At 43.1% G+C, this 18,243-nt stretch overlaps 1 protein-coding gene across 7 annotated transcripts in view; it reads left to right on the top strand.

The window, feature by feature from the left end:
* The window catches only part of LOC135511008 (regulating synaptic membrane exocytosis protein 3-like), a 66,355-nt gene extending 52,631 nt beyond the window's left edge, over positions 1 to 13,724 (top strand). For 4 of the 7 annotated variants that reach the window (XM_064932440.1, XM_064932436.1, XM_064932434.1 and 1 more), the window contains 8 exons: positions 42 to 190; positions 6,975 to 7,138; positions 7,333 to 7,544; positions 7,668 to 7,833; positions 7,962 to 8,074; positions 11,045 to 11,146; positions 11,286 to 11,425; positions 11,550 to 13,724. In XM_064932440.1, the coding sequence (XP_064788512.1) occupies positions 42 to 190; positions 6,975 to 7,138; positions 7,333 to 7,544; positions 7,668 to 7,833; positions 7,962 to 8,074; positions 11,045 to 11,146; positions 11,286 to 11,425; positions 11,550 to 11,765 (1,262 nt within the window). In that variant the 3' untranslated portion in view covers positions 11,766 to 13,724. The remainder of the gene's footprint in view (positions 1 to 41; positions 191 to 6,974; positions 7,139 to 7,332; positions 7,545 to 7,667; positions 7,834 to 7,961; positions 8,075 to 11,044; positions 11,147 to 11,285; positions 11,426 to 11,549) is intronic. The other 3 variants (XM_064932441.1, XM_064932437.1, XM_064932435.1) reach the window with 1 other exon arrangement.
* Positions 13,725 to 18,243: the final 4,519 nt, after the last annotated feature.

Here is an 18,243-nt window from a genome sequence, read left to right as displayed (position 1 = left end):
CCTGTATGTATGTGTGTGTGTGTGTGTGTGTGTGTTTCTAGCCCTAGCAGCAGAGGAGCGTGTTCGTCAGCTCCAGATGAAGGTGCAGCAGAGGGACTCCTATAGGAGTTCTGCTGCTCCGTCCACTTCTAGCAGGGACGTGGAGAGGGTGCTCAAGAGCAAACGCGAGGTCAGTCACCTGTCACTTGAGGTCAGCCCCTAACCCTAACCCTCTTTGTATTTCTCCATCTCTCTCTGTCCCTCTCTCTCTCTCGCTCCCCATATCCCTGTCCGTTTGTTCCTCTCAATTCAATTCAAGGGGATTTATTGGCATGGCAAACATATGCCAAAGCAAGTTAAGTAGATACTATACAAAAGTGAAATAAACAATAAAAATGAACAGTAAACATTACACTCACAGAAGTTCCAATAGAATAGACATTACAAATGTCATATTATGTATATATACAGTTTTGTAACGATGTACAAATGGTTAAAGTACAAAGGGAAAATAAATAAGCATAAATGTTGGGTTGTATTTACAATGGTGTTTATTCTTCACTGGTTGACCCTTTCCTGTGGCAACAGGTCACAAATCTTGCTGCTGTGATGGCACACTGTGGTATTTCACCCAATAGATATGTGAGTTTATCATAATTGGGTTTGTTTTCAAATTCTTTGTGGATCTGTGTAATCTGAGGGAAATATGTGTCTCTAATATGGTCATACATTGGGCAGGAGGTGAGGAAGTGCAGCTCAGTTTCCACCTCATTTTGTGGGCAGTGTGCACATAGCCTATCTTCTCTTGAGAGCCAGGTCTGCCTTCGGCGGCCTTTCTCAATAGCAAGGCTATGATCATTGAGTATGTACATAGTCAAAGCTTTCCTTAAGTTTGCGTCAGTCACAATGGTCAGGTATTCTGCCACTGTGTATTCTCTGTTTAGGTCCAAATAGCATTCTAGTTTGCTCTGTTTTTTTGTTAATTCTTTCCAATGTGTCAAGTAATTATCTTTTTTTTCTCATGATTTGGTTGGGTCTAATTGTGCTGCTGTCCTGGGGCTATGTGGGGTGTGTTTGTGAACAGAGCCTCAGGACCAGCTTGCTTAGGGGACTCTTCTCCAGGTTCTCTCTGTAGGTGATGGCTTTGTTATGGAAGGTTTGGGAATTGCTTCCTTTTAGGTGGTTGTAGAATTAAACAGCTCTTTTCTGGATTTTGATCATTAGCGGGTATCGGCCTAATTCTGCTCTGCATGCATTATTTAGTGTTCTACGTTTTACATGGAGGATATTTTTTTAGAATTCTGCATGCAGTCTCAATTTGGTGTTTGTCCCATTTTGTGAATTCTTGGTTGGTGAGCGGACCCCAGACCTCACAACCATAAAGGGCAATGGGTTCTATCACTGATTTAAGTATTTTTAGCCAGATTCCAATTGGTATGTCGAAGTCTATGTTCCTTTTCATGGCATAGAATTCCCTTCTTGTCTTGTCTCTCAGATCGTTCACAGCTTTATGGAAGTTACCTGTGGTGCTGATGTTTAGGCCAAGGAATGTATAGTTTTTTGTGTGCTCTAGGGTAACAGTGTCTAGATGGAATTTGTATTTGTGGTCCTGGCGACTGGACCTTTTTTGCCACACCATTATTTTGGTCTTACTGAGATTTATTGTCAGGGCCCAGGTCTGACAGAATCTGTGCAGAATATCTTGGTGCTACTGTAGGCCCTCCTTGGTTGGTGACAGAAACACCAGATCATCAGCAAACAGTAGATATTTGACTTCAGATTCTAGTAGGGTGAGGCCGGGTGCTGCAGATTTTTCTAGTGCCCTCGACAATTGTTTGATATATATGTTGGAGAGGGTGGTGCTTAAGCTGCATCCCTGTCTCACCCCATGGCCCTGTGGGAAGAAATTTTAACCGCACACTTCTTGTTTGTGTACATGGATTTTATAATGTCGTATGTTTTTGCCCAAACACCACTTTCCATCAATTTGTATAGCAGACCTTCATGCCAAAATGAGTCGAAGTATTTTTTTAAATCAACAAAGCATGAATTTCTTTGCCTTTGTTTTGATGTGTTAGGGTGTGCAGGGTGAATACGTGGTCTGTCGTATGATAATTTGGTAAAAAGCCAATTTGACATTTGCTCAGTATATTGTTTTCACTGAGGAAATGTACGTGTCTGCTGTTAATGATAATGTAGAGGATTTTCACAAGGTTGCTGTTGACGCATATCCCACGGTAGTTATTGGGGTCAAATTTTTCTCCACTTTTGTGGATTGGAGTGATCAGTCCTTGGTTCCAAATATTGGGGAAGATGCCAGAGCTGAGGATGATGTTAAAGAGTTTTAGTATAGCCAATTAGAATTTGTTGTCTGTATATTTTATCATTCCATTGAGGATACCATCAACACCACAGGCCTTTTTAGGTTGGAGGGTTTTTATTTTGTCCTGTAGTTCATTCAAGGTAATTTGAGAATCCAGTGGGTTCTGGTAGTCTTTAATACGTGATTCTAAGATTTGTATTTGATCATGTATATGTTTTTGCTGTTTGATCTTTGTTATAGAGCCAAAATGATTAGAGAAGTGTTTTACCTATACATCTCCATTTTGGATAGATAATTCTTTATGTTGTTTGTTTAGTGTTTTACAATTTTTCCAGATGTGGTTACAGTCTATGGATTCTTCAACTACATTGAGCTGATTTCTGACGTTCTGTTCCTTCTTTTTCCATAGTGTTTTTCTGTATTGTTTTAGTGATTCACCATAGTGAAAGCTTAGACTCAGGTTTTCCGGACTCTATGTTTTTGGTTGGAATGGTTTCTCAATTTCTTTCTTAGATTTTTGAATTCTTCCTCTAACCATTTGTCATTGTAATTAATTTTCTTCGGTTTTCTATTTGAGATTTTTAGATTTGATAGGGAAGCTGAGAGGTCAAATATACTGTTTAGATTTTCTACTGCCAAGTTTACACCTTCACTATTACTCTGGAATGTTTTATCCAGGAAGTTGTCTAAAAGGGATTGAATTTGTTGTTGCCTAATTGTTTTTTGGTAGGTTTCCGGACTACATTCCTTCCATCTATAGCATTTCTTAATGTTACTCAGTTCATTTGGCTTTGATGCCTCGTGATTGAGTATTGCTCTGTTCAAGCAGACTGTGATTTTGCTGTGGTCTGATAGGGTTGGCAGTGGACTGCCTGTGAACGCTCTGAGTGATAAAGTAGTCTACAGTAATACTGCCAAGAGATGAGCTATAGGTGTACCTACCATAGGAGTCCCCTCAAGGCAACCATTGACTATGTACATACCCAGCATGCGACATAGCTTCAGTAGTTGTGACCCGTTTTTGTTGGTTATGTTGTCATAGTTGTGCCTAGGGAGGCATATGGGGGGGGGGGGGGGGTGCTGTCACCTCCAGGTAGGTGTTTGTCCCCCTGTGTGCTGAGGGTGTCAGGTTCATGTCCGGTTCTAGCATTTAGGTCACCACAGACTAGTACATGTCCCTGGGCCTGGAAATGATTGATTTCCCCCTAAGGGGATTCTATTGGGGGGGTATAGGTAGCACACGGGACATTTTTCTCTGTTAAGATGATTTCCTTTTGAATTTCTAGCCAAATGTAAAATGTTCCTGTTTTGATTAATTTAATGGAGTGAGTTAGGTCTGCTCTATACCAAATTAGCTTTCCCCCTTGAGTCCCTTCCCTCTTTCACACCTGGTAGTTTGTTGGATGGTACTACCAGCTCTCTGTAACCTAGAGGGCAACCAGTGGGTCCGTCTCCTCTATACCAGGTTTCTTGTCGGATGACAATGTCTGTATTTCCGATTTCTTTGATGAAGTCCAGGTTCCTGCTCTTAAGGCCAAAGGCAGATGACCTCAGGCCTTGGATATTCCAGGATGTGATAGTGAAGGCTTTGTGTTCCACATGTTGATCATGTGGTTTGGCCTCAGGCCAGTAAGTGTGAGCAGAGCCTGCTGAGCATCTGGTACATGCCATTGGCTTGGGTTAGTGTAAGAGTGGGGGTTGGACCTGTTTGCCTGCTCACGGCCTGGGCGTATGCGTGACTTCCACGTTAAGGCCCTCTTTGCGGGGGTGGTGTACATGGGGTGGGAAGGAGGGACATAGGTCTGATCTGAGGGGACCTAAATGGGGTGTGGGCATGATTGATTTATGTGGGGTGTTGATTGGTTGGGGTGGGGGTGGGTTGTCCCACAGGTCTGGAAGAGTGTCTCGCTGGTCTGAGCAGGGTGTCTATTGATCTGTTGCTCCTGTGTGAAGTGTTGGCAGCTGGCTGAGTTTGACAGTGATGTCTTTTAGAGTCCGGCGAAGGTGGGCACTGCTGCCTTGTATCGGTGGACCTAGTCATAGAGGCGGTTCAAGTCCAGGTTGGAGTGGTGGGCCAGGAAACATTTGGTTTTGAGGCACAGTCACGGGAAATACTTGTGTTTACCCACTGTATGGTAGCAGTAGAAGAAGAAGCTTCTATCACTCCCTTGAGTGCTGTGGCCACACTTTCCTGCTGTGTTTTCAGGTCATTTGTGCCTGTGTGTATTATTATGTGGCTGGGTGACCCTAGTTGGTCCTCAGACAGAAGGTCTAGGGCGCGCTGGGTGTTTGGACACCAGAGTTTAGACACTGTGTTTGGGGAAAAAGTTTTTCTTCTTGTATGTATTTCCCATTTGAGTCCATAAGGAGAACAATCTGTGTCTTGGTTATGTCCTCAGTGTGTGTGGGGGGGGGGGGTTGGCAGGGGGGCTATCAGGGTGGCTGACAGGGGGGGTGCTCAGAGGGGGTGAGATACCCTGGGCTTGGGGTTCTTCATTTGTCTGTTCTGCTGTGATGTTGATGCTATGGTCAGGGTCTGGTGTGGACTGTTCTGCTCTTGTGTTGAGACTTTTGTTGGGAGCTGAGGTGGGCTGTTCGGCTGGCTTCTCTGCTTGGTTTGCCACCTCTCTAGTGGGTTGTTCTCTGTCAAATGCCATTCCCCTCACCCTCTCTTCCAGCAGTCTGATCCTCACCTCTAGTGCTCTGTTCTTCTTCTGCTCCTGCTCTTTCTCCTGTTGAAGTTGTCTCACCACAGTCCAGAGTGCAGATATGTCTCTCTCCACCTCCAGCTCTCCGGGTCTGGTTAAGGGGGTGTTGGTGTGCTGGACTGTTGTCTGGGTCTGTGCTGACTGAAGTGTAATCACCTGCTGTTCCAGCTCCACCTGGAGCTGGTGCAGCTTCTATCTCAAGGCCATCAGGCTTTAAACAGCCACCACTAACATTGAGTGGCTGCTGCCAACACACTGACTCAACTCCAGCCACTTTAATAATGGGAATTGATGGGAAAGGATGTAAAATATATTAATATAATGTTTACATACCCTACATTATTAATCTCATATGTATATGTATATACTGTACTCTATATCATCTACTGCATCTTTATGTAATACATGTATCACTAGCCACTTTAACTATGCCACTTTGTTTACATACTCATCTCATATGTATATACTGTACTCGATACCATCTACTGTATCTTGCCTATGCTGCTCTGTACCATCACTCATTCATATATCTTTATGGACATATTCTTTATCCCCTTACACTTGTGTGTATAAGACAGTAGTTTTGGAATTGTTGGTTAGATTACTTGTTGGTTATTACTGCATTGTCGGAACTAGAAGCACAAGCATTTCACTACACTCGCATTAACATCTGCTAACCATCGTGTATGTGACAAATAAAATGTGATTTGATTTGATTTGCCTTACCTCCAGCTGGGTAAATTTATCGTTAATTTCAATGAGGGGGTAGTACTCTGTGCTGGGAGGTTGACTTTCCACTTGGGGTTGCTCGCCTGTGGGGTTATATAAAGAAGAGGTCTGGTCTGACCCGTTCGGGGTGGGGGTATCTTTCTCAAGGGAGAGCTTCTCCTGCTGGGCTAATTCTTTGATTAGTTGAAAGTCCAACTGAAACTGTTTGGGGTTGCCCTGTACCAATACTGTTCCAAACTTATAGGGATATACGTATATTAGCTGACTCAGAGTCCTCGTTGTCTAGTATCCTGAGTTTCCAGCCCTTGTTAACACCCCCCCTGTTAACAAAGGGGTAGTGTGCTAAAGTGGCACTGTGCCATGCCAGGGGATGGTTTGTGTGGAAGATGAGGTTGCTGATGTTCCCATTTTTATAATAGTCAGCAAAAAGTCTCTTGATTTTCCATAAAGAGCTTCATTTTGTGATCTTTTCTTGCCTTATCATTCTTTACATACACAGGGTACTGTATTTGAATTACCTCTGAACAGTGAGAGGAAGCTTCTAAGGCTTCTCCATTTGGTTGGAGTAGACTGTTCGACTCTCCTGCCATTGTTGGGCTAAAGGGCTTTGACATTCTCACTTGACACTTCAGTGCTAATTGAAGTTGTATCAAGCATGGCAGCCTTAAATTATAATTCAGTCCTTATAAAGCAATGTAATGTATTTTCTTCTTGGCTTATGGAAATAAAATATAGCTTCATACTAAACATTATTCACTCAGTTCCAGGTTGGATGGTGTTTTCAGGTTTTTGTTGTTTTCCAGAGCATTTGCTGTATAGCGTTGGAATAATAATCTTTGGTAGTTGTAAGCCTTCCAGGTGATTCCGTAATTCTGTCCAAAATCAGGTTGTAGGTTTTGAGTTTTGATTTGGAGTGAAGGTTATGTTGTAGAGGGTAGCATCCTGTATATGTTCCCGACAAAAAAATCCAAGTGTATCTAACTCTAAATCTACATTTAGTTAAGAACATGCTGAAAACTGCAGGAGCTCATCTGACCTCTCTCCATCTCTCTGTCCCTCTCTCTCACTCCCCATATCTATGACCATCTCTCCATATTCATCTTGCCTCTCTCTCACCCCTCGCTCCTCTATCCCCCCTCTCAATTAAAAATAATTGAATTCAGTCAACTTTATTTGCATGAAATACATGTGAATATTTCTTCTCATCCTGTCCCTCTCTAATCCTCTCTCTCTAGCTGTATAAGGACCAGAGGAGAACCAGCTGTGAGAACGTATCCCGCAAGTCTTCAGACAGTGATGTCAGCGACGTGTCAGCCATCTCTCGCACCAGCAGTGCCTCCCGCATCAGTAGTACCAGCTACATATCCATCCAGTCAGAGAGACCCCGGGGACGCTTCAAGTAAATAGAACCACACACACACACACACCTGTGTGTTGCAGTAAAGACTACAAAGTGTGTGTATGTGTGTGTGTGTGTGTGTGTGTGTGTGTGTGTGTGTGTGTGTGTGTGTGTGTGTGTGTGTGTGTGTGTGTGTGTGTGTGTGTGTGTGTGTGTGTGTGTGTGTGTGTGTGTGTGTGTGTGTGTGTGTGTAGCAAGGCGATGCGTGCGTCAGGCCGCAGCATGTTGAAGAGCACCAGTGTGAGTGGTGAGATCTATGGCATTGAGCACACGGACGGCAGCCAATCAGATACAGCATTGGGCGGGGGCAAGAAGCGGCGCTCCAGCCTCAGCCAACGGGTGGTGGCCATTGTAGGCCTGCCCTCCAGACGCAGCTGCAGCACCTCACAGCTCACCTCCCAGAAAGGTAACACAGACAGACCATACAAACAAGACCCCACCATACACAAGCCCTGTATCCAGCACCCATATTAAAACCAGTTGGTAATATGAATGTATTGTTGTTGTATTTGTTGTGTGTAATAAAAAGCAGTTGTGGTGGATACTAAGAAGAAGGGCAAAAAAAAGAACAAAATTCAGATCCAGCGGAGTACAGAGGTGGGCATGGCTGTAGAGTACCCCCGCTCTGCCATGAACCGCCAGGCCAGCAGAGACTCCACTGACGGGAGCATGAACAGCTACAGCTCTGAGGGGAAGTCAGTATCTCTAGCCTCACTCTCTCTTTGTTTGTAGTGGTAGTGTCATTCTCACTTCAATGCTTGTCCAGTCTAACGTTATTCTGATCTTCAGTAGTCTAACCTCAGTGTGTTTATGTGTGTTCCAGTCTAATCTTCTCGGGGATGAGGCTGGGGGTTGACAGTCAGTTCAGTGACTTCCTGGATGGCCTTGGCCCCGCCCAACTGGTGGGCCGGCAAACGTTAGCCACACCCGCCATGGGTGAGTGGCACAAAGGGATATGATGGACAGTAGTGATGCGTGGGTAAAATCGCTAAGGAAGCCAAGCCAGGGACAAAAAGCCATATTACAACCTTACCCTACAGTGTGTTGTTGTGACGTTGTATTAGTTAATGTGACGACTGTTGCTCATCGAATTATTAAAAGTTTCTAATTGCGTGATTAACTGAATCAAGCAATTATTTGCTCATTAACCTGGGGCACCATGGGAAAATAAGTTTTTATTGAGTTTCTATTTCCCAAATTAACTCAAAGAATAGCAGAATAGCGATTTTACAACAGCCGCTAATTAATGAGTTCCCTCTACAATCTCGTTCTGAACTTCGCATAATCTGGGAATCTGCACGGACCCGGGTCTCACCAATGAGTTCGTACCACACCAATCTTAGTTGAGTATTTATTTGCTAGAAAGCTAAAATGATGATAAAATATACACATACACAAAAACACATTCTAGGCTATTGATTAGAACTTAGTATAACGGGCCAACACACCATGGCACGTGTTACCCAAAATGGGGATTTAAAAGAGAGAGAAAAAGAGAAAGTACACGAGAGAAATATACATTTGGGTGAGTTTGTCAGCTATACTTATTCTAACTCTAGCCTTGCCCCAATCTGCCGCTCTTATGGGTCAGAATATAATGATGTAATTACGTGGGGAAGGTCTCTGTGGATTCTCCGCGTAGACCGTTCAGGGGACTGTTCAGCCTGCTCAATGACGCACTTCTCCGGCGCACCTCTCTGGTCATCCTCACAATGTCCTTTTGGCTTAGGAGTCTATTCCCTCGTCCTTGTTCTGGAAGGGCTCTTCTGAGGACAGACAGCTCTGTAGCTCAGTGCTCACAGCGTAGGAATGAAACAGTGTAGATACCACGATTCAATGGGAGGCGGAGGCTAGGTGGTTTGACTTGAATTCACCCGCTTAAACACAGCTACTCATCCGTAGCTTGGGTAGAAAAAGATTTCCTTGTCTTCAAACTTGTGTTGCGTTTTGGGTTCATTGACTTTTTAGACCTCGGCTGCAGCTTGGGTCACTTAGTCTTATCTGTAAATTCTTTACTCACAGGTTTTATACCCTCATGTCAGAAGTGGGCGTATCCGCCTTTAGGGCAATTATCTGGGCGTACCAAGTTATGGGCAAGGTCTAGATTTTACTCAAATCCAATTTTAGACAACTATCTTCACATTTCATCTTTACCAAAACATTCTCTTTGATTTGGACATTTTCCATACAACTTACAATGTATAAACATCAAACATATACTAGGTAAACTGTTGACGTTACAATGTTTTCATAATAACGTCATCTATTAACCTTTAATAACAAAACGAAAATGACATACATTTTCATATTCCATCTATCGTCATGACCACTATTGTGGCTGACGGAAACCATTGTTCCAAAGTCCCTTTATTTCATGTTTAATGTTCTGAGGCTGGTTCTCCATAGTAACAGGACAAAAGGAATTTCTGTGGCCTAAGATTTACCATGGGCGTGAGGGGTCATAAAAACCCCACATCTTCAGACCCCTAGATCCTCTGTTGGGGTTGAGAGATAATCTGTAGGGTTGTGGTCAACTGTAACCTGACCTGATCAGGACAGTCATGACAGTATGTTGTGATAATTGCATTGTTTGCTCTATAACCTGTTAGTTCATATGCCTTGATATAGAGGCCTAAAGGTCGAGACACTAAGAAGACAGTGGCAGAATAAATTCAACCACACCTTTGTTTCATCACAAAAGTGGAGAGCAACATCTGTCCGGTGAAGTCCAAAACATTGCATGTAACAAACAGTTACATGACCTACAGCATGGTCAAGCAAGTTCATGTTTCTGACATTTTCGGACTGCTAAACAACTATTGATTTAGAACCATAGAGAGTTACCGCCGAAAAGAAAACAGGAGCTGCCTCAACTATTCCAGCACCATTTGAACTTCAACATCATCAAATCACCTATGCTTAGTTTAATACAGTGACAACTAAAAGATACCAAAAACAATTTAGTTCAATAAACATAAGCTAAATATGAGGTGGCTGTCCATGGTGCTGATTAGCGTGTGTGTGTGTAAGTAGAAAAAACATGTTGACTCATACTACTTGTAGAGAAACGCCATCCTCCTCTCTTTCATCACTCTGTCATACAGTACACAATTTTAGTTGTTGTTGTCCTAGGCTACCTGGCTAAAATGCTTGCTCGCTAACTTAAATTCCTTTCATGGGCAATGATGTGCCAGGCCAGCTAATTAACGTTAGCCTTCTACATCTAGCTACATATTGAACTTCCATCCTCTCAGGCCAGGGGCACAACCAGGTATGAACTAATGGTTGGGTTAGTATCGCTGTTATAATCATTGGCCAATATGGAGGGAGAATTCAATAAAACCACAAGTCTAAATCCATATCTTTATCCATCACTAGTTAGGAAAGGAACGATTTTCACTAGCTAGCCACTGGAGGACAGTGACACAACAACATGCAAAAATATAAGAAATTGTGTAAATGACGTACTGCTTTTAATTTGATGTGATTGGTGTAAAGCCAAATCCAAACTGGCTTCCCTTTACACTTTTTTTTGGTGCGCAAAGACCGTTCACAATTGAGCTCACTCAGTTTATCTCAACGCTGATTGGCTATTATTTCATATATTTTTTATCAAGGGGGGCCAAATTCTCTCTGGCTTCCCTACGATCGGCAACAATGTCATACTCTTTTTGACCAGACGACATCAGATAGATGGGCTACACATACAGAGACAGAGGGGCGCGGTTTCACTCATTCGGATGCTTTCTCCGGTGAGATAAAGTACATTAAGGCTCATGAAACACAAGGAGATGAAAGATACGTTATTTTAAGTGTTTTTTATTTATTTTTTGGGGTACAATTTTTGGGGAAGCCTAGATTCCCTTGAGTACACACCACTAATGATATACCGTGTATGGTTTACAGGAGATGTTCAGATCGGAATGATGGACAAAAAAGGCCAGCTAGAGGTGGAGGTGATTAGAGCACGTGGCCTTACCCCCAAACCAGGGTCCAAATCACTCCCAGGTACCGCACACACACACACACACACACACACACACACACACACACACACACACACACACACACACACACAAAATCCCAGATAAGTGTGTCTGTTCTCCATTCCCTCACCTTTCTCCCCCACACCACTCTGTCTCTGCAGCACCCTATGTCAAGGCCTACCTGCTGGATAACGGAGCCTGTAAAGCCAAAAAGAAAACCAAGATTGCACGTAAAACCCTGGAGCCACTCTACCAGCAGGCCCTGCTGTTTGAGGAAAGCCCACAGGGGAAAGTCCTCCAGGTAATAACACCGGGGACGTGTACTGCTTGTGTGTGTGTGTGTGATGCGTACGTGTGTGTGTGTGATGCGTACGTGTGTGCTAGAAGGTGTGGATCCTTGGCCTTATCTCTGTCCCTCTCCACAGGTAATAGTCTGGGGCGACTACGGGCGACTGGATCACAAATGCTTCATGGGGGTTGCACAGATCCTATTGGAGGAGCTGGACCTCTCCAGCACAGTGATTGGCTGGTACAAATTGTTTCCTCCTTCCTCATTGGTGGACCCTACCTTAGCCTCGCTAACGCGGCGGGCATCCCAGACATCCCTGGACAGCTCAGGACCAGCTGGTATGCGCTCTTAGTGACCACAACGCAACCACAACCCCAAATGGACAACAACCAATGGACCACAACTGACCAGAGTGCATGACCACATCCCTAGGGCCAAGATAAACCTTAAGCAAATCAAAGCCAGACAGATAGAGATATACAGAGAAAGAGAGGGAGAGCGAGAACTAGCCAATCAAAGTTTAGCTGAAGTCAGACAATCATTTCCCATGCCTCCCTCCTTCTGTCTTCTCTCCTTTCTCTGGGCTGCTAGGCCTTGCTCCTGAGTCTCACCTCTTCTATTTCTCATCCCTCCTTTTTATGTATCCATCCTCCTCCTCTCTGACATCTCCTGTTTTGTCCCCTCTTTCTCCATTCCTCCTCTCCCTCTGTTGAGTGTGTTATGGCTTGTGCTCCTGAGATTGAAGGGACTCATGCAGCCCACTCTGTTAGGGGGCACAAGGGATGTCAGCCCAGGCTGGGTGTAGCCGATCAGTGAATAGGTTATTGTGAGGCCATAAAGAGTGTGCAGGAGACAAAGGGAAAAGGTTGAAGATACCCTGCCGACAGCTGCCCATCAAAATGTGTTTCAGCATTGAGGTCGTCATGGCATTGCTATATCTGTGAGGATTGGCGTGATTGCACAACCTGTTAGGGGAGGGAGACTGCACAGGTGAAGACAATACTTGTTCTAAGATCAAAGCAAACACAAAAGCTTGATTCTTTTTCAGACAACAAATGGTTGCGAAAGAGAAAAAAAGGGCCAAATTATGGTTAGATCTATTTTATTCCATATTCTATTTGCCTAGAGTTGAGAATGTTGAGAATGTGGTGCAGACTCCCTGTGTGCATATTTGGTTTCGAGTGACGGTGGTCTGCAGACCAGCAGAGGTCTCGTCACCCCCGGCGAGTGTGGCGGGCGCAGCATGACTCGGGACCCCGGCCCAAGCTGCATGCACATTTTTTTGTAAAACAAAAGCCAGACGAATTACTTAAAAAGAGACTAGACTAAATGTGTGTTAGTTCCACATACTTTAGGCCAGCTTGTATGTTGCATGTACTTGTACAGTTTGCTCGTACTGAATATGAATACAAACAGAAAAGCCATCCGCCATCCAAGGGCGGACACCGGGGGAATAAGCTCCGCCCAGGCCACACCTCCCACTCTGCGTATGAATATCCATATTAGGAAGTCTCCAAAAGACTTTTTTCTTTTCTTGTGTTCCTTTTGAACCCTTTGGAGAACAGTGCTGTATCGTAGTACTGAGCAAACTGACTATCTGAGGAGCTAGGTGTTTTAACTATAGTCTTTGGCAGTGGGGCTAGGTAGAGAATGTGTGTATAAAAACAGAGATTAATGTATATGAAGTATAATTATGACATAAATGATAAAAGATATAGATATATATGATTATCAAATGAGTGTATCTGACTATACAACTATCACTTATAAACACACACACACGTTGTAAATATGAGTCAGGGGGACGATATTTACACACACAAAACGATCCAAACATTCCTAGTCCTATGGAAACAGATCTGAGCCCCTCGCCCTGTGCTTTGAGAGCCGCTGAGCGGTGCCCAACCACAAGGGGGAGCCAGCAGACCTTTCAGTTTCTCCTCATAGCAGCCAAAACCAACATGACTATTTGCAACACATGCCACCTTGTTTCTTTAACTGCAAAACTTTAATCCCCGTATTTGATCATGGTTTGGACTGAATTGAAAAACCCATAAAGGTTTTGTTAGCTGACGTTTTAGTTGAACCTCTTGCGGTGCGGCCCACTGCCCTTTCCTTTGTCGGTATTACTCCACGATACTGATTGTTTACAGTCCATGAGTTTCCACTCAAAACACCATATCTAGGAAAGAAGTATTCACTTCAACATTTCTTGTTTGTATAACAGATGTGGCTCTACTGATGTGTATGTTTTATATTCAAGAGTTCATTTTTATTATTTACAAATAAAAGACTGTGGAAGAAAATGGTGGGCAAATCGACTCCGGTTTTTGACTCACCCGTGGTGATAAACAGGGTATATGATGATGAAAACGATGATCTTAACTACCGCAAAATGGCTGCCGAGCTGTACAAAGAAGTCAGCATATTTAGGCGCCAACGTATTAAGTGATTTAACACATTTTTAATGACTTTCCCTTACCTTAATCCTAACCTTAACCCTCAACGAAGGTAGATGCTGCACATCAAGGGTGGGCTGATGTGGATTGGCCCCCTTTACAATGCCAAGCACTTTGAAGCATATGAAGTGCTCCTAAAGCCATTGTTCGGTATCATTATTTATCAACTGTTATCTTTCATAACAAGATAATGTATGCATGTCGTAACTGCATTAGTATCTGGATAACATTGATAATGTATGTGACCCTGGGACTAAACACCCTGCAACTGGATCCTGGACTTCCTGACGGGCCGCCCCCAGGTGGTAAGGGTAGGTAACAACACATCCGCCATGCTGATCCTCAACACTGTGTCCCCTCAGGGGTGCGTGCTCAGTCCCCTCCTGTACTCCCTGTTCACTCATGACTGCATGTCCAGGCACGACTCCAACACCATGAGACAGCCTATAGGGAAGAGGTCAGAGACGACCGTGTGGTGCAACGACAACAACCTCTCCCTCAATGTGATCAAGACAAAGGAGATGATTGTGGACTACAGGAAAAGCCGGACCGAGCATGCCCCCATTTTCATCAATGGGGCTGTAGTGGAGCAGGTTGAGAGCTTCAAGTTCCTTGGCGTCCATATCACCAACAAACTAACATGGTCCAAGCACACCAAGGCAGTCGTGAAGAGGGCACGACAAAACCTATTCCCCTTCAGGAGACTGAAAAGATTTGGCATGGGTCCTCAGATCCTCAAAATGTTTTACAGCTGCAACATCGAGAGCATCCTGACGGGTTGCATCACTGCCTGGTATGGCAACGGCTCGGTCTCCGACCGCAAGGCACTACAGAGGGTAGTGCGTACGCCCCAGTACATCACCAGGACCATGCTTCCTGCCATCCAGGACCACTATACCAGGCTATGTCAGAGGAAGGCCCTAAAAATGATCAAAGACTCCAGCCACCCTAGTCATAAACTGTTCTCTCTGCTACTGCATGGCAAGCGGTACCGGAGCGCCAAGTCTAGGTCCAAGAGGCTTCTAAACAGCTTCTACCCCCAAGCCATAAGACTACTGAACATCTTATCAAATGGCTACCCAGACTATTTGCATTGCCCCTTCACCGTCCTCTTTTACGCTGCTGCTACTCTCTGTTATTATCTATGCATAAGTCACTTTAATAACTCTACCCACATGTATATATTACCTCAATTACCTCAACACCGGTGCCCCCCACACATTGACACCTTGACTCTGTACCGGTACCCCCTGTATATAGCCCCGCTATTGTTATTTACTGCTGCTCTTGAATTATTTGTTATTCTTATCTCTTACTTTTGGGGGGATTTTCTTAAAACTGCATTGTTGGTTAAGGGCATGTAAGTAAGCGTTTCACTGTAAGGTCTACACCTGCTGTGTTTGGCGCAAGTGACAAATACAATTTGATTTGATTTGATATCAACAGAGAGGTATATTTTCTGGGTGATTTAAGTTTTGACTGACTGTAAATCAAGCTGCCCACTCAAGAAAAGATTCAAACTGTAACCAGTGCCTGCAGCCTGGTACAGGTTATCAGTCAACCTACCAGGGTAGTTACAAACAGCACGGGAATGAAATCATCAACATGTATTGAGCACATCTTTACTAATGCTGCAGAGATGTGCTTGAAAGCAGTATCCAGATCCATCTGATGTTGTAATCACAATTTAGTAGCCATATCTAGGAAAAACAAAGTTCCAAAGGCCGGGCCTAATATAGTGTATAAGAGGTCATATAAGAAGTTTTGTAGTGATTTCTATGTTGTTGATGTAAAGAATATTTGTAGTTCATTTGGCTGGAATGAGGAGCAAACAGACGTTACACTTGACACATTTATGAAATTGCTTATGCCAGTTACTAATAAGTATGCACCCATTAAGAAAACGACTGTAAAAACTGTTAAATTCCCATGGATTGATTAAGAATTTATTCAATTTTATGGTTGAGAGGGATGAGGCAAAAATAGCAAATAACTCTGGCTTCACAACAGATTGGCAAACGTACTGCAAATTGAGAAATCATGTGACTAAACTGAATAAAAAGAAGAAGAAAATACACTATGAAACAAAGATAAATGACATAAAGAATGATAGTAAAAATCTTTGGAGCACCTTCAATGACATTTTGGGAAATGAGGCTAACTCAGCTCCATCATTCATCAGATGGCTCATTCGTCACAAAACCGACGGATATTACCAACTACTTTAATGATTTTTTTATCTGCAAGATTAGCAAATTTAGGGATGACATGCCAGCAACAAATGCTGACACTACAATTCCAAGTATATCTGTTCAGGTTATGAAAGACAAGAATTGTAATTTTGAATTCCGTAAAGTGAGTTTGGAAGAGGTGAAAAAAGTGTTGTTGTCTATCAACAATGACAAGTCACTGGGGTCTAACAACTTGGATGGAAAATTACTGAGGATAATAGCGGACAATTTTGCCACTACTATTGGCCATATCTTCAATTTAAACCTACTAGAAAGTGTGTGCCCCCAGGCCTGGAGGGAAGTAAAAGTAATTCTGTTACCTAAGAATAGTAAAGCCCCCTTTACTGGCTCAATTAGCCGACCAATCAGCCTGTTACCAACCCTTAGTCAAGTTTTGGAAAACATTGTGTTTGACCAGATACAAAGCTATTTAACAGTAAACAAATTGATGATAAAAATATTTTGGGGGCTGTTTTGTTAGACTTCAGTGTGGCTTTTGATATTATTGATCATAGTCTGCTGCTGGAAAAACATATGTGTTATGGCTTTACACCCCCAGCTATATTGTGGATAAAGAGTTACCTGTCTAATAGAACACAGAGGGTTTTCTTTAATGAAAGCCTCTCCAACATAATCCAGGTAGAATCAAGAAATCCCCAGGGCAACTGTTTAGGCCCCTTACTTTTTTCAATCTTTACTATCGACATGCCTCTGGCTTTGAGTAAAGCCAGTGTGTCTATGTATGTGGATTGGATGACTCAACACTATACACGTCATCTACCACAGCAAGTGAAATTATTGCAACACTTAAGAGCTGCAGTTAATTTCCAAGTGGGTGGCAAGGAATAAATTAGTTCTAAATATTTAAAAGAATAAAAGCATTGTATTTGGAACAAATAATTTACTAAACCCTAAACCTCAACTAAATATTATAATAAATAATGTGGAAATTGTGACTAAACTGCTTGGAGTAACCCTAGATTGTAAACTGTCATGGTCAAAACATATTGATACAACAGTAGCTAAGATGGGGAGAAGTCTGTCCATAATAAAGCACTGCTCTGTGAAGCAACACAAACATAGGCACAGGCACATGCATACACACATTATAACATACGCCGTCATTGTAAATAAGAATTTGTTCTTAACTGACTTGCCTCGTTATATAAAGGTTCAAATTTAAGTAAAACATTTAATTAAAAAAATACCCCACAAAACATGCCACCAAAGTTCTCGTCACAGTCCCGAAGTCCAGAACAGACTATGGGAAATGCACAGTACTACATAAAGCTGTGACTACATGGAACTCTATTCCACATCAGGTATTTGTTGCAAGCAGTAGAATCAGATAAAAAACAGATAAAAATACACCTGGAACACCGGGGACTGTGAAGCAACACAAACAGAGGCACAAACACATGCATACACACATGATAACATACGCACTATACACCAGCCTACATATGGATTTTGTGTTGTAGACATGTGGTAGTGGAGTAGGGGCCAGAGGGCACACATTTAGTGTGTTGTGAAATCTGTTATGAATGTATTGTAACATTTTTAAAATGTCTTAATTTTGCCAGACTCCAGTGAGAGTAGCGGCTGCCTGCCATAATAAATACAACTACAAATTAGGATAGATTCTTTCAGCTCACTTACTGAAGGAGTCATCTCCAATCTAAGAATACACCTTCAAATGTATCGATTTTCACTGGCATTTACAACAATACTCACACTTAGTGGTAGAAATGGACATGCCACAGTTTTAGGCACTACCTATGCCATAACCTTACATAGCAGGTGTAAAAGAAACGCCATGACTGGACACCTCCCTAAACGCCTCCTTCTATGCCAGGGGTCTCCAACCTGTTCCTGGAGAGCTACATACCGTCCTGTAGGTTTTCGCTCCAACCCCAGTTGTAACTAACCTGGTTCAGCTTATCAACCAGCTAATTATTAGAATCAGGTCTGATAGATTAGGGTTGGAGTGAAACCAAAAGGATGATAACTCTCCAGGAAAAGGGTTGGATAGCTCTGGCCCTACACCATGGCTACAAGATGACAAAACAAGCCTAGTGTCAGGACCCGGTTACGAACCTGGGTCTCCGGAGTGAGAAACAGTCACTTAACCAACTGAGCA

This window comes from Oncorhynchus masou, chromosome 23 (genome assembly GCF_036934945.1).
Source record: "Oncorhynchus masou masou isolate Uvic2021 chromosome 23, UVic_Omas_1.1, whole genome shotgun sequence".
NCBI lineage: Eukaryota > Metazoa > Chordata > Actinopteri > Salmoniformes > Salmonidae > Oncorhynchus > Oncorhynchus masou.
The sequence above is the reverse complement of the archived record's forward strand: the minus strand, read 5'-3'. Positions and strand labels throughout refer to the sequence as shown.